Source organism: Hypomesus transpacificus, chromosome 23 (genome assembly GCF_021917145.1).
Source record: "Hypomesus transpacificus isolate Combined female chromosome 23, fHypTra1, whole genome shotgun sequence".
Taxonomy (NCBI): Eukaryota; Metazoa; Chordata; class Actinopteri; order Osmeriformes; family Osmeridae; genus Hypomesus; species Hypomesus transpacificus.
The window spans coordinates 11,463,533-11,478,686 of record NC_061082.1 but is presented as its reverse complement, the minus strand read 5'-3'; the positions used below and the strand labels follow the sequence as shown (position 1 = coordinate 11,478,686).

Below are 15,154 nucleotides of genomic sequence, written 5' to 3'. Positions count from 1 at the left end.
ACTCTCTGGTCAGTGGGTCATGTTCTCTCTCCCTGCTCTCTCTCTGCTCTCTCCCTCACCTCCCTCCCTGTCTCCCTCTCTGCTCTCTCCCTCACCTCCCTCTCTCTCCCCCTCTCTCTCTCTCTCTCTCTCTCTCTCTCTCTCTCTCTCTCTCTCTCTCTCTCTCTCTCTCTCTCTCTCTCTCTCTCTCTCTCTCTCTCTCTCTCTCTCTCTCTCTCTCTCTCTCTCTCTCTCTCTCTCTCTCTCTCTCTCTCTCTCTCTCTCTCTCTCCCTCCCTCCTCCCCACCCTTCTCTCTCGCTCCATCCTCCCCTCCCCGCTCTCTTTTACCTCTCTGCTACTCCCTCTCTTCCATGTCCCCCTCCTCCCTTTTCTTGCTCTCCATCTCCCTTTATTTCATGCCCCTCCCCCCTCCCCTCTATCCTTTTCGTGGCTCCCCAGATAGGCCCTGTTGCTAGGTTTAAAAAAAGCAGCGATGCGTGCATGCGTGCGTGTGTGGTGTGAGAGAGAGCATCATGCATGCGTGTCTGAGCGTGTGTGTGTGTGGCGTGAGAGAGAGAACGTCACAGCTTTGATCGCTCAATGCTACACTAAGCGGCCACAGTGCTTTCCTCTCGTAAATATCCCCGGCATTCCACATCTAGTTAGTTCCTAATGCCGCTGCCTGCCTGCCTGCCTTTGTACCTCACTGCCTTTCTGGCTCTCTCTTGGCTGCCTGTCTCTCCGTCTGCCGTCCTGTCTCTCTCTGTCTGCTTATCAGCCTGCCTGCCTGCCTCCCAGCCTGCTCGTCTCTTTCTCTGCCTGCCCGTTTGTCTCTTTCTCTGCCTGACTGTTTGTCCCTCTGCTTGCCTGCCTGCCTGCCTTTCTCTCGGCCTACCTGCCTCTGTCTCGCTGCGTGCCTCTCAGCCTCCCTGCCTGTCTCTCTGCCTCCCTGCCCGTCGTTCTGCCTGCCCGTTTCTCTGCCTGCCTGCCAGCCTCAGATCCACACAGGGTTGCATAAGCAGCCGAGTGGCTCCATCTACAGAGCCATCTCCTCCTCCGAGCCATAACACACCCCTATTGTGTAACGCAAAGAACACACAGCCACATTTGGACCATTGATATCACTCGCTCAACAAGATCTAGCGGTTTAGACGAGCCAAAGAACAACAGGACGACTTCCCACAAACTGAGTCTGGGGTGAGGTTTCTCTGAGCAGATATACCGGATAGGATCTGCAGAGGAAGTGCTCTCCACAGAGCGCTGTGCAGGCTGTCCTGGGTTGTGGTTCAGACCGAGAGCCCCTGGTCTCTGGCCGAACCCCGCGGGCCCTGGCTAACCTCGATCCTGTAACCCCCGAGACTAGCCTCACTGTCCTGACGAGGATATCCCAACAGGTTTCTAGCACTGAACGATGGACCAAGGGCAGGTTTAAAAAAAACATAAAGGTCTAGCTATAGCCTAGAACTGCACCAATGCAAGCAGTTGTAATTCCAGTTCCAGAACATCCAGACTGGTCTGGCCCCAGCCCAGGGCTACAGAGCCCTCCCCCCCTTCTGCTGAGAGAGAGGCCTGGTAGCTCCACAGGAGGACAGATCAGCCCCTGTAATCTGAAACACAGCAATCCCTGAAGCACGGAGACACAGGGCACGCCACACGCCTCTCTCACCCCACTCTTCCCCTGCCCAAGGGCCCCCTCTCACCCCACTCTCCCCCTGACCAAGGGCCCCCTCTCACCCCACTCTCCCCCTGCCCAAGGGCCCCCTCTCACCCCACTCTCCCCCTGACCAAGGGCCCCCTCTCACCCCACTCTCCCCCTGCCCAAGGGCCCCCTCTCACCCCACTCTCCCCCTGCCCAAGGGCCCCCTCTCACCCTGCCCAAGGGCCCCCTCTCACCCCACTCTCCCCCTGACCAAGGGCCCCCTCTCACCCCACTCTCCCCCTGCCCAAGGGCCCCCTCTCACCCCACTCTCCCCCTGACCAAGGGCCCAATGACAGGAGGTCGATCTCACACAGCCCAGGTTTGAATGATCAATCAAACTAATCGAAGGAGCGGCAGTTTGAATGCAAAGATATTTGGAGCTGGTGTGCGTGATTCTACCATATACCTACTGTCATACCAGCGGCACGTTTAGGTGAGCATTCTCCATTGAGACACATTGCGCACATTCAGACATACTACATATCAAGGGCTTGGCGCAAAAGTGGCACAAGTGACATATTCAGAATGTTCTGATTGATTGTAATTATTTCATTAAAAACAACATATTCAAGCAATCTGTACTTTTGTAGAGATTAGGTTTCAAGTAATTGATGTCACAAAAAAAGAATAATATAAAACGATTACAATGACTTATTTTGCTCCAAACTCAATTGAACGTTTTCACTTTCGCCTTTATGTTTTCAGCTTTCGTCCCATAAGTATTCCATTTTCTAAATGGAAATGAAAACTATTTTTCACCAAATATGTCTCCTACACCCCTTTTGCTCCAAGCCCTCGATATTGTCCTCGTGAACGCAAACACAGTCTAAATCTACTACTACTGCTTTTGGGTCTGGGTCACTTACTTTGTACCGTTTGTGGGTCTGGGTTGAAGAAGAACTTCTCATTGCACATGTTGCCTTCACAGCAGCAGAAGAACACCTCCGGAGCCTCTTTCTTCTCAACACATTCAGCACTGCAGAAGAGAGCAGAGGATGACGTTAACATGGCAGCCTCCCTGACCATGGCCGTTTGGCTGAAAGGAACTCTCTTTTTGTCCCTCTGTCCCCTCTTTCATCTCCCCCTATCGTTCTGCCCTCCTCTCCCTCTCCTCCCCCCTCTGTTCCCCCTTTATCTTTTAGAGTCTCACTCCCTCTCTCTTTTTACTTGCTTTGGACGACTGTTTGTCATACTTGCACTTTTCAACTGAGTTTGCAGTTACTCTACTGACCTCGGGAGCTAAGCACCATCTGTACATTAGGTATCTTTGTGTGCTACATTTCAGTTGACGCACTATTACACCTCCAGAGTCCCATTCTCTGCTTTACAACCTTGCCAAGGCGTAGAGAGCCGTAAATGAATATAACAATGAAGTTGACATAAATAAGGGAGGAGGAGAAGATCTATTGTCAGTTGACTATGTTCACTTTTAGGATTGCTAACTGACCTTCGGTGGCGTGTGGTAAACAGACGTCAACAAGCTCACTAGGCCGGAGCGGGCAGCTGCGTTTACTTCGGCAAACCATTTGTTTGTAAAAGGAGAAGCGAGGGGGAGCGTGCCGGTTGGAGCCTGTTTACATGTCGGGCACGAAGACACGCTGCTCTGCTGCCAGGCTACCTGCTGTACTTAGTTGAGTAATAACGTGGCGGCATGCCACGCATCAAAAACAAATCGATCCGGTTACTGCAGGTGGGAGGTTAACAGGTTTCTGTACGTGCCGAGACAAGAGCGGCCAGGTAACTGAGACAAGAGCCCTCCTGTCTCTCATACGCTAGCGCAGAGACACACTCTGGCAGCTCCCTCACACGCCACGGAGAGAAGCCGAGCGTTTTTGAGAATGGTGTGAGGAGGGGGAGGGGGGGGCAGGACAGCCCCGCTTAATAACATGTTTTCACAACTAAAGAGGGCTGAAGCTGAAGCACTTGAAAGCGCTGCGTGTGCAGTGGATATCAACGTGCCGAACCCTATAACTGCTGTGCTGACGGAGTCACAGGCCATTTGCAACATGCAAACTGAGGATCTGACGATATCTGTAGCTGAGGAGGACAAATATATATTTTTACGGGTTATCACAGCTCTGCATTTACCATGCTGCGTCCGGCACATTTTACCTTCAGTCAGAACGCCCACCCACCCCACATTAGTACACTGATACTCCCGTGACAAGTACACATCATCCTGAACACCTCCCAGCACCAGGCTCCAGCAGTACCTGTCATAGCAGCTGATGTCGTCCAGCCAGCAGCCCTGCTTGACCACCTCCACCACGCCCGACACGTTGCGCCAGGTGGCGAAGCAGTGCCGCCGCTTGTCCTTCTCGCCGTGACACGTCTCGATGGCGCTGCGGTTCCCCCGGAAGTCGGCGGAGTCCGTGGGGTTGTAGCTGTAGTGGACGCACTCCTGGGTCTCCGACCGGCCCAAGATGGCGCCTGAGGAGGACGAGGCAGGTTTTGGGTCAGAGATCATGGTCGAGGATCCAAACAATCCCCCCACCCCCCCCCAAGCAAACTGTCAGGTAGGATAAATAGCTTCAGGTTGGGTTACAGATCCTTTTTTACAAAGAGATTTTCAATGCAAAACGTATCCAGTGACCAAGCGTACCACAGGAGGGACACTTTGTGCATGATCAACACTGTTCACTGGCCCGTTGCTCTGCACCACATCCACCATTAGACCCAGCCAGCTCTAGAGGATGGCCTAGTGTTCTAGACTATTCTACTACAGGACGCACACCAGTAGAGGCCTCGTCCTTGCGTCCCTGACTATGGTGAAGGATAAAGAAGGGGAAGGGGAGTTGTGAGGGGAGCCTCACAGGTCTCAGTAGTGATCACTAACAGAGATGTCTGTCACCAGTGTAATGGCCCCGACAGACAGTAGTCCTGTAATTAACCAGTGGTGATGTGAGCCCCTGGAGGGAAAGAGGCTGGGGGGAAAGACAGAAAGGGAGTGAGAGAGAGAGAGCAAGAGATAGAGGGAGAAAGAGAGAGAGGGGGGGGGAGAGAGACAGAGCACAAGATAGAGGGAGGAAGGGAGTAAGAGATGAAGGGAGGGAGAGAGAGACAGTCTTCAAACAGCAGGCTGTGCCGTGTAGGAAAACGGCTTATCGTGATATGATTTATTAACTATTTGCCCAGGTCCAGAGGTAACCTGATAGCATTTTCCCTGTTGCATTCCCAGTGCTGTTGAATCTTGTTTTAGGTTCAGGTGTGGAACAGTAGTTCCATGAGTTATGCACATGGCTCAAAGTAAAAGCACATCAAATCCCCTATGCCCCTATTACTGTCACCAAGGTTTAGATACACATTACGGGTGGGGGGAAAAAACATTCAGTCAGAAAAAACTAATAATTGGGAATTGATTTTAATTGAATCTCGACTCCAAGAATCAATTTGAATCAAATCGTGAGGTCCTAAAAAGATCCCCAACCACTAATTCACATGGGGATGAACTGGCCCAGGAGCCAACAGAAACACCAGTGTTTCCCACACATAGACTAATTTGTGGCGGTGCGCCACAGAATCAACACCGGCCGCCACACATTGCGTATCGTAAACATTTTTTTTATAGCTATTTAGGTTAAAACACGGAGCATATTCGTTCAGCTGCATTTCTTTTCCCCCGCTCTCCCTCCGTCTCTCTGTTACTGATGCGTCTTTCCCACATATGCACACAGTCACAACATCAGCACACGTTAGCAACAATGCATACAGTACATATGCCGTTCTAGTAAGACCGACAGCTATATCAGCGAGCCTTCAGCATTAGTGCCGTAGCTAAAAGTCGAGGAAAGTTGAGGCTACTTTTCGCTAGGTACCTTACTCACATTTACATTTAGTCATTTAGCAGACGCTCTTATCCAGAGCGACTTACAGTACTCGAAGTTTCCCCTTCGTTCTTTTGGTGAGAAGTCTCAAGAGCTAGCTACTTACTCGGCGTCATGGAGCCGACCAGTTAAATAGTTGTTTAGCACTAGCGTTGCTACATGCATAATGCAGAAATGATATGTTAGTTGTTGTTAATTTGTGAAGGTGTGAATCATTTTGGATTAATATTTAATGTAACAAATTATTAACAAATTAACTGTGTAACGAATTATTAACGAAGGAAATATTACGACCCCCCCCCCCCCCCCCCCCCCCGTCTGACAACCCCCACCCCTCCCCGCCACAATTAGATTTCTAATCTGTGGGAAACACTGAACACCCTCACAACCGAAACAGTGAAAACAGCAAACAGCTGAGGGTGAAATAACATTCTCCAAGCTTACTACAAGTTACTCAAACAACTCTGTCAAACCCGAACCTATTCATCTATGACTGAGGGCCTAACTACTGCTTACAGAAAACTTATACGCCTTATCTCCAACACCAAAAAGGCCAAACTAAATAATTTCTCTTATGGAATATAATCCTTGAGATTTAAATCTTAATCTAAACAAAATGAGAGGATTTTACATTTCAGAAGCAAAACATCGCCTGGAGGCACCATATGGTTTAAGAACAACAAGAGCTGGTTTTGTGGTTAAACCCTTTCAAAAACTCAAGTGGTGACACTGACCAACAAAACAGGCTTACTTAGTCAAAGGATGAGGCGGGTGGGGTTTGACAATGACAACACTTGTAAAAGCAAAGCCGCAGATATGCAACTACAAACGGGTACCTGGCACACACAGTTCACACACACACACAGTTCACACACACACACAGTTCACACACACACACAGTTCACACACACACACACAGTTCACACACACACACAGTTCACACACACACCCACACACCCACACACCCACACACCCACACACCACACACACACACACACACACACACAGAGAGATAGTTCAACTGTTGTGGACATCTGATGAGTTCTTTTTGTGCATGTGTAGACAATGTATTCTATCCAGCCTAGTACCACTTGTTATGGGGGTGGGAGGCTAAAAGGTGACTGTCAGTTACTTGACTCAGGTTTATAATACTCCTACATAAAAATAAACTGAAAACTAGAGTTCCTCATTCCACAAGTGTACGACAGGGAGGAAGACCTACAACCATGCTTGTGCTGACTATCAATTATGAGCTACGCAGTGCCAGCATAGGACTATCCAAGCCCCGGGCCAGGGCTCTAGAACTGGTCATGCAGGTTGAGAGGAGACAGTTGGCGCCAAGGAAACGAGCGAGGGAGGGAGATGAAGCTCTTTAATATTGCTGCACGTGCCAGAACAACTGGACTGGGGGATACGATGACCCCCATTAGCATTTCCAAGGGCTCCCAGGGGCTGGCGTGTTCATCATGCGGTGTTAACTACCAGCTCTCTGATGAGCTTCGATAGAAGTAACTGAGCCTGAAGAGAGATTGTTTTGTCCAGGCTAATGGTTCAGAGCTAAACCCTTGTGCAGCAGCACATTGTAAACATGTTCAGAACATCTGAAGGCACCAGAGTAGTGTAGTGGATATATGCACTGGAACAGCCCGGGAGCTGCATCCTGCAAGGATAAGTGCATTTAGATTCATTCTCTAGCACTCGTGGACCCGGTCCAAATCAGCCCTCGCATTTTCATTCATATTCATTTCAGAGAAACACAAACAAAGACAAAAAGAACGCCTCGTTAGGAAACAAATGGTGCAGTGGAGTACATAGCGGCAAGGAGGAAGAAAATTATTTTGGGGGAATTAATTTGCTAATTGCCCCTCAGTGGGTATAAATCCAAAGGATTAGTTCTGGAGACACAAGTCGCTATTATCAGGATTACAGAGTATCTGCTGGAATTCCTGTCACTGCCAGGCCGGGGTGCAAGGAAGACGGGTCTCAAGATGCAGCATCAGGCATTGAGATCTCCTTCACAGGATAACAGATCTGGGCCAACAAATCAAAAAAAGACAAATTGACCCAGACGCTAAAACAGAACTCACAAAAAGGCCCCTTGATCAAATGTCACAATTAATGTATTTATCATTGTGGAATTGTGAGACGTGGTTGGTTGACAGACATTACACATTCTGAGGTGAATAAGGGATAAATACAACTACTTTCCAATTTGCTCCAAAATAACTCAGCTGTTTGCCAATTGAAATGAAAGATTTTATCAAAAGAACCAGAGCTTCTTGCTAAATTGTTTAAACACTGTTTTCTGGGCCAGCTTCATAATTGGGGATGAAAACTAAAAATGCCAAAATTATTTAACCAGAGGACAAACCAGGATTTTGTGTGAGTGCTTTGACTGAAGACTGTCCCCCGCTTTTTTATTTTATGATTGTAGCATAACGGGCCTGAGCAAAGACAGCTTAAAGCCCCACTTTGCCAGCTCATCAAGTCTGTTGCAGACTGATTATCTTGTCCAGCCCTGGCCAGGATTAGATGAAGGGGGGTGAGGGGGAGCAATACACTTTCTCTTGTTCTGCACCCCACAGTGCAAGAAGCACTCCCCAACAAGTGAAATGTTAAAAATAGCGCCACTACCCACAACACAAATTTGATTACAGACATGGTTGAGCACATTTACTTTAAAGTCTATTTTCTCCACTGTAAAGTCCCATTCCAACACATACAGTGCAGCAAAGGTACATGGCACCAAACGGCCAAGAATCTCAATTTTTGACCTGCTTGAAATTTGATGAAGTGAAAGGAGTTGGAAACGTGAGGCTACACGTGCACACTGGAGGGAATTAAACACCCAAGGGTTCAGGTAGACCAGGTCTTCAGAAAGATCCCGTTGAACTTTTGCCTGTCATTTATCTCTCTCAGTACTTTGACCTCCAGATTACCTTGATTCAGCATACCTTGCTTCAAGGGAATTCTACTGAACAGCCATGACGCATGTTGGCTGCTCGACACTGACAGAGTAAACGCCTACTTTCTGAGTTGCTCATAGGCCCCAACGGGCTCAACGTTCACTGTAAAATATGCTGCAGGAGGGTTGGACTAGGAAGGGGGTTCCAGCTGAAACTGGTGGTGCTTGCTGGTGGAGGTTCCAGGTGAAGCTGGGCATGTTTACCACCTAGTTGCTGGTGGAGGTACATGGACGTTCCAGCAGTGCTCCGGACAGATGAGCAGTGTAACTTGAGCTGGATCTGAGAGGCCGCTGGACATTCCAGTCAAGATTAAGATCTCTCCAAATTATTCTCCACAATGAGCCATTTCTGAGAACGGACAAACCCTGGCAGTCTTAGGGACTCTCCGGACTGGCTCATCAGCAGCAGGACAAAAAATTTCACACGTAACATAAGCCAACATCTTGACATCCTTTGGAGTAGTTCAGCTTAAATGGTTTTGCATTTAGAAGGTACATTGCTCATTTCCTCTTGTGGATGTATATCAATCCACAGAACCCTTCCATATGCTTGTCCTGCATTGGCCTGGTTGGTGGAAGTGGAGACATGCTGGATCTGCTGAGCGCTTAAAATTCCATGCTAGCTCTGGCCAAAAGCCTTTAGGCCAACAAGGCCTAAAAATGAACAGAATGTTCTCACAGACCTGAGGAATCAAACGAGTATTGAGTAAATCACCTGAGAACAATCTGCGCATGTATTTTCTAAGGTGAACTCGGCACCAACTGGATAATATAAATAATTAATGTACTCATGATGCTAGGACCTGCAACACTATATTGGCTGTTGAAAAACAAGTGGAGCTGGTTCATGCAGGACATAGGAGACTTAACGCATCATTAGCAACTCGTCATATCACGCAGTCGGGGCACAACTTCTTAGCTTGGCGGGCTATTTAATCAGGTTATCGTTGCACTCCACATTTCTTAGTGTGCCACGGGATGCTCTGTTTAATCTGCTGCCTCCGCCTCCCAGGCCTCCACCCTTGGTTCTGTGTTACCTTTCGCAGGTAGGAATGCGTCGCTGCTCGGATGTCGAGGCGGTGTCTCCGTTGGGTGCAGCAGGGAGCCGCGGCGAGCAGAACCGTTATGCCAAATTACGTATGAAGTATTACAATCATGTATTGCACCATGTGAAATAAAGTATCAAGTAAATATTATACTGAGTCCTTCTGCCTGAACCACAAGACACAGAAGAGAAAAGCAATAGTCCTGGGATGAGGTTGGCACTTTAAACCCAAATGTGTGCCATTAAGAGGCCAAACACACAGCTCATTCCTACAATTACATTTGATGGCTTTCCATCTTTGAAACCAGTTCAGACTAACACTTTTATCGAGCACCTTCTTGGAGTCCTGATAACGATCTAAAACAACAACAAAAATGCCCACTGTACTGCTGCTTGTGTTGTTGTTGTGGCAACTCTTTCGCATGCAAGTAGTGGAATGGTGGTTTAGTTGACAACATAACCAGGTATTTTTCCGGTCAAGCGATTCTACTCTCAGACATAGGGGTGGACCCTTACAGCTTGTGGGAGAGAAAACACGCCACAGGAAACTACCTGACCATGAGATGAGGGCTTGGTGCAGGTGGCTAGATAATGCAGACGGGGCTACAGCAGAGTCCCATTAATGAATCTTGTTGAGGCATGTTCACCCGCTGATATTAGACAGGATGAAAGAAGGATCCTGAGCGTGAATAAAATAATCGACATGTGTAAAAATCCCTATATCCACCAAGGAATACACTTGTCTTAAGGCCCCGTCACACCATAACGTTCTGGTAAACGTTCTCTGAAAGTTCTAATCGTTCAATTTTGAGCGTTCTAGGGCGAGGTGGACACATCTGGCATATGACTAACGTGTGACTATAACGCATTACTAGCGCGGGGCTGATGCATGAGAAGCGTGTAACAGCAACCAAGTAAGCCCTGAAAACTATTAGCGTGTGATCACGTGTCACTGGGTCGCAAAGACGTGTGACGAAAGCAAACGATGAAAACGAAGCAAACGATGAATAACAACCAAGTAACGATGAAAACGAAGCAAACGATGAATAACAACCAAGTAACGCTGGGGTAACAACTAGTAGCGATAGCCAAATGCGTGCAACGTTAGTCAAACGTTCCACAAATGTTCTTCAGCGTTTCCAGCGTTTACAATTAAACGTTGAAGAACGCTGGTCTCCATGAGAACTTTTGAGCATGTTCAAAACTTTTTTGGGGACCAGCGTTCTCCGCCGATCACCGCCGATTATCAGCATCACCAGCGTTCACACACTGCTCTTCTGGCGCTATACCAGTGACCATGGACGATTAGCAACATTTCCTCTAACGTCATAGAACGTCGCCCAGAATGTTATGGTGTGACGGGGCCTTAAGCAAGGGAGGGCAGTTAGGAACACAAATCACAACAGGACCTGACTTCACCCTGCTCTCTGGCTGGTGTCATTAACTCAATTAACAGATGTCAACAACATTGAGAATAGACCATGGTGCCACTGCTCTGCTCAGCTTATAAGGTTAGGGTGTTATAATGAAGGGCGTCTTCACCCAATTTGACCAAGAAACCCCTCGTTAATGAGCAATACACATTCTAATTGTGTTCTTCTAAAAGCCCCACTTGTAAAAGCCACCAAGGTAATAAGATAATTATAGCTTTAGAGGAGGACTGCTTACAATTCAGAAGGATAGGAGGCCAGGGCGGGATGGTGGGCTTTTGTTGTGCGATGTGTGGGGAAATTTACATGTGAAACAGCTAAGGTCCTGCGAGCAAATTCAGCTGGAAAACCAGCTGGTCCTGGCCCCTTCAGAATACAACTACCACCTTGACATCCAGGCTCATCTTGGCTTGTCTGTTGAGTAATGGTATTCATTTGTGTTGATGACACTAGGAAAAACAACAGGGGTATCAACTCAATAAAAACAAAAGCTCCCCTCAGCCACCCCAAAAAATATCAATTATGTTTTTCAAAAAGAGATTAATGACACCCCCTTTGTTATGCCACTGACAGATAAGAACATATGTGGCCCCCTTGAGAATGACATCACGGTCCTATGCATTGTACAGATCACCCTAATCCCTCATAAACGTGCAGTTCAACTAATGCATTAAAGGGTTTCTAAGCTACCATCGGTATGGATTGCTTTGTGAGTGAACCAAAAGATGGAAATGGGGTTTAGTACGCTATTATCTTTCTGCTACATAAAAAAATACAAAAATGTTTTGGGGGGTGGGAGGATTTGTGACAGACATGGAGTGGCTCTCTAATGGTCTCCAGCTGGGATGTCTGATTAAATACCCTGCCTGGAACTGGTGGGGATGAAGATGACCCTGGTCTTTACGTGCTGAGGCAGAGAGGGCAGACAAATCCAGGCCTGACCTTTGGGAACATGCTTCATAAGGTTGGAAATCTCTGCTGATCACGTCAAGACCTCTAATGCCTCGGTAAGTTGTTAAACCTTCTTTTGGAGCCACAAAGGGTGCATATGGAGAGGGAAGAATATATATATATAATAAGCGTGCTTTGGTGCATACAGCAGCCACCACGCTTTAACAATATCTGAAGGACATATCTTGCCTTTCTCCCCATGTGTGTTAGTCTTTAAAACTGCAGATCATAACAACCCATCCCTTCATGTGGAGTATTTCCAGGACAGCCAACTACTCTCCTTTTTCCTCCTGCTAAGAACCCATGGGGATCTTTTTGTCAGTCTTCGTGTGCGCGCACACACACACAAACCTCCCCCTACGATGCCACAAACTCCAAAGGCCAGGCTTATCAACAACGGCCTAAACAACCTCCAAACTGCCGACGCGCTAGCTCTGAATAATGGCCACTTCCTCAAAATAACCCCGGCGTCGATCCACTACAGTAACACAGAGGGGAGGAATGTGACATTCATTCTCTGCTGAGGTCAAACCCCAGCATTGGAAGGGAGGTTGTGCCTAGGGGGAAACCAGCAGATTGATCAAATCTTCCGTGCAGATTATTGGGCCCAGTTCACAATCCACTTTCACTAATGATAAGTAAAGGGAGCTCTGAATCCGAGGATATGTTTCAAGTCTTTGAACCCTGTGCAAAGAAAGTAGTATGGTGTGAAGAGTGATAAGCACAGATGGAAGACTTCCTATCAGGGTAGACTCCAGTGACACAGAAACTGACAATGTATAGCTTTCACTACAAGACCATACATTATTTTTGTTGTTGTTGCTTTGGTACAGTTGTGGGGGGACTTTTATAGACTGATAGTTATAGATCAAGAAAAAAAAGAGAAAGCTATGAGAAGAGGGAGAATTTTGGTTTGAGGTAGTCAGCAATAGAGAAATCACTGTTAGGTTAGGACAGGTCAACATCTACATTTGTCACGTGTGTGATATAGTGTCCAGTTACAGGGCTTTAACGTGAATAGACAAGTGTTCGATCCGTGATTTTTTGTACTTGAGTCTTATGCATCTTATACTTATGAGAATCTAAGGGTGGCCGAGATGAGTTGCATTTAGAATCATCCTGTTTAAATATGCATCACCTTTGACATCGCATGCAAAGCCCACAATGCATTAATCATAGCGCCGTATGCATTATATATACTCTCCCTCTACCCCGTTAAATGAACACGCTGCTTGGGCTTTGCATAGGCCTCGGTCTACTATATGAAGGGACCAGTATGCAACCCTTTGTTAGTTTACAGACAAGACATGTTGTATAAAACAGGATTAAAACATATATATATATATATATATATATAAATAGTAGTGCGTATCATCCATACAATAAAACATTTTAAATTAAAGAGCAATGCATTTGAACGAACTGTCCCCGCCCCCTAGGAAATAATCAGTACAGCGTATAGGTGGAATGACTGAAGCATGCAATCAACGTTTTAAAATTGTACAAAGTACATATCTGACGACCCACCTGAAGAACACGAGATGAGAAAAACGCCGAATGCCAGTTTTGTTGCTGATCCCATTGTCGATCCAATACAAAAACTCTTTATTTAGATTAAATCCTGGAGCCGCGATTCCCTGGGATTAAAGTCCAACCTATCAAGAGTACCTTTTTATAGCAGTAGCATTAGATGACTGATTGAGAGATCAGCCAGCCACATGGAGCTTTTGAAAACATCCTCGTTGCGATTCTTGGCGTGTTGAACTCAGTTTGTAGCAATGAATCGTGTCTCTGTGATACAAAATATCCCCAGAGAGAAAGAAAAAAAAACTGTAGATAATGCCGATGTCCAGTTGGTAGCTAAGCAGTTACCTAGTGTACTTTCTAACTCCGTGGTTCCCTACACACAATGCAACGTTGTACTCATACTCATAATTCATTCAAAGTTTCGGGATGGCCTAAAAAATGTACAACGGCTGCCTGGTGAAGTTGCTTTACTGTCTTATGCAATGTATTGAGTGGATGTATCCAGGTCACTCAACAACATACAAGCCTCGTCCGACTGGACATTGATAGCATCACCGTTACCATTACTCGTATTTGCATAGGTCCAGGATTATTGGCATTGCTTACAGATTACGATTTTCTACCTGCATTTAGTAATTTACGATTTAGCAGGACACCCGAGTTGCTTGAATGCTGAAATTTCCATTCGCTTGTTTCATGCAATCAACATTCCACTTTTCCCAAATCACGCGCGATCAATCTGAAGGGAAGCTGACAGAAGGTTGTCTGAATTCCAATCGTTCAAACACTGTCCAGGACACACACATCTGACCGTGTTCAAAATAAATTGCACCTCAAAAAATCATAGTCTACAGTTAGCGCCCCTCAGTGAACATACACCACAGTCCATCCTCCTGATAGGGTTGTGTGGCTAAGAAGATAGCTACGCTGATGATGGCAGCCACGAATCCATCGCTTTCCAGCTAGCTTCCATGCTAGTGAACGGGCTTGTTTGGAGTCGGTTTCCTGGCGCGCTTAAACAGGAGATGTGGATAAAAATTAACAAATGCGTCAGCAAAATGACTTGCCACAAATATCTTCAGTTACGGTGTCGTAAAATCGAGTATCCTTGAAAAAAAGGAATAGATTTTCCTTAAACTGTTCCAGCGGATATCTCATTCCCTCGCCTTGTGCAGACTGTACGTAAGATGGCTGCTAGCACGGATTGTTTTTGTTTTTTCCACACTCATCTGTCACTACGTTGCTAAAAGCTGTGATTGGCGTGAATGCTGTCCTATCGAGAACGAGAAAAGATTAAAGTCTTTACCATTCTACCAATACTGTGAGGAATGTGTGTACCCTGTGACACATGAATGACAGGTCATTTTAACGCCCACTGTTACTGTAGAATTTGTGTGTATTTTGATTACAGTGACCTGTGGGCTACAGTAGAGTAGCCTAAACTCATAACCACCCGCACAGTTTATTTGTATCGATTCATTATGATAATCAAGTTTACCATGTTTTTGGAATTTGAAACTTCAATTTTTCTAATATTTTTTCTATTCACAGCTGCTGTAATATATGCCATTTGAAAACAAAGTCCTAGCTAACCATGGTTATTATTATTTTGGGCATATCAGGTAACCTAATTTATGTTTAGGCATGTCTATAGGTGCTTTGGAATTCCCCGGATAGAAAGTAGGGAATTGGTCCAAGAGATTGGAATTGAAGCCCATCCAAAATGCCTGACA

The 15,154-nt window shown here is 46.5% G+C and overlaps 1 protein-coding gene across 1 annotated transcript in view; it reads right to left on the bottom strand.

Moving 5' to 3' along the window:
* The window catches only part of acvr2aa (activin A receptor type 2Aa), a 32,178-nt gene extending 17,551 nt beyond the window's left edge, over positions 1-14,627 (bottom strand). The window contains exons 1-3 of the mRNA XM_047046266.1: positions 13,422-14,627; positions 3,893-4,109; positions 2,546-2,655 (exon numbers count right to left, since the gene is read on the bottom strand). Of these exons, the coding sequence (XP_046902222.1) occupies positions 2,546-2,655; positions 3,893-4,109; positions 13,422-13,476 (382 nt within the window). The 5' untranslated portion in view covers positions 13,477-14,627. The remainder of the gene's footprint in view (positions 1-2,545; positions 2,656-3,892; positions 4,110-13,421) is intronic.
* Positions 14,628-15,154: the final 527 nt, after the last annotated feature.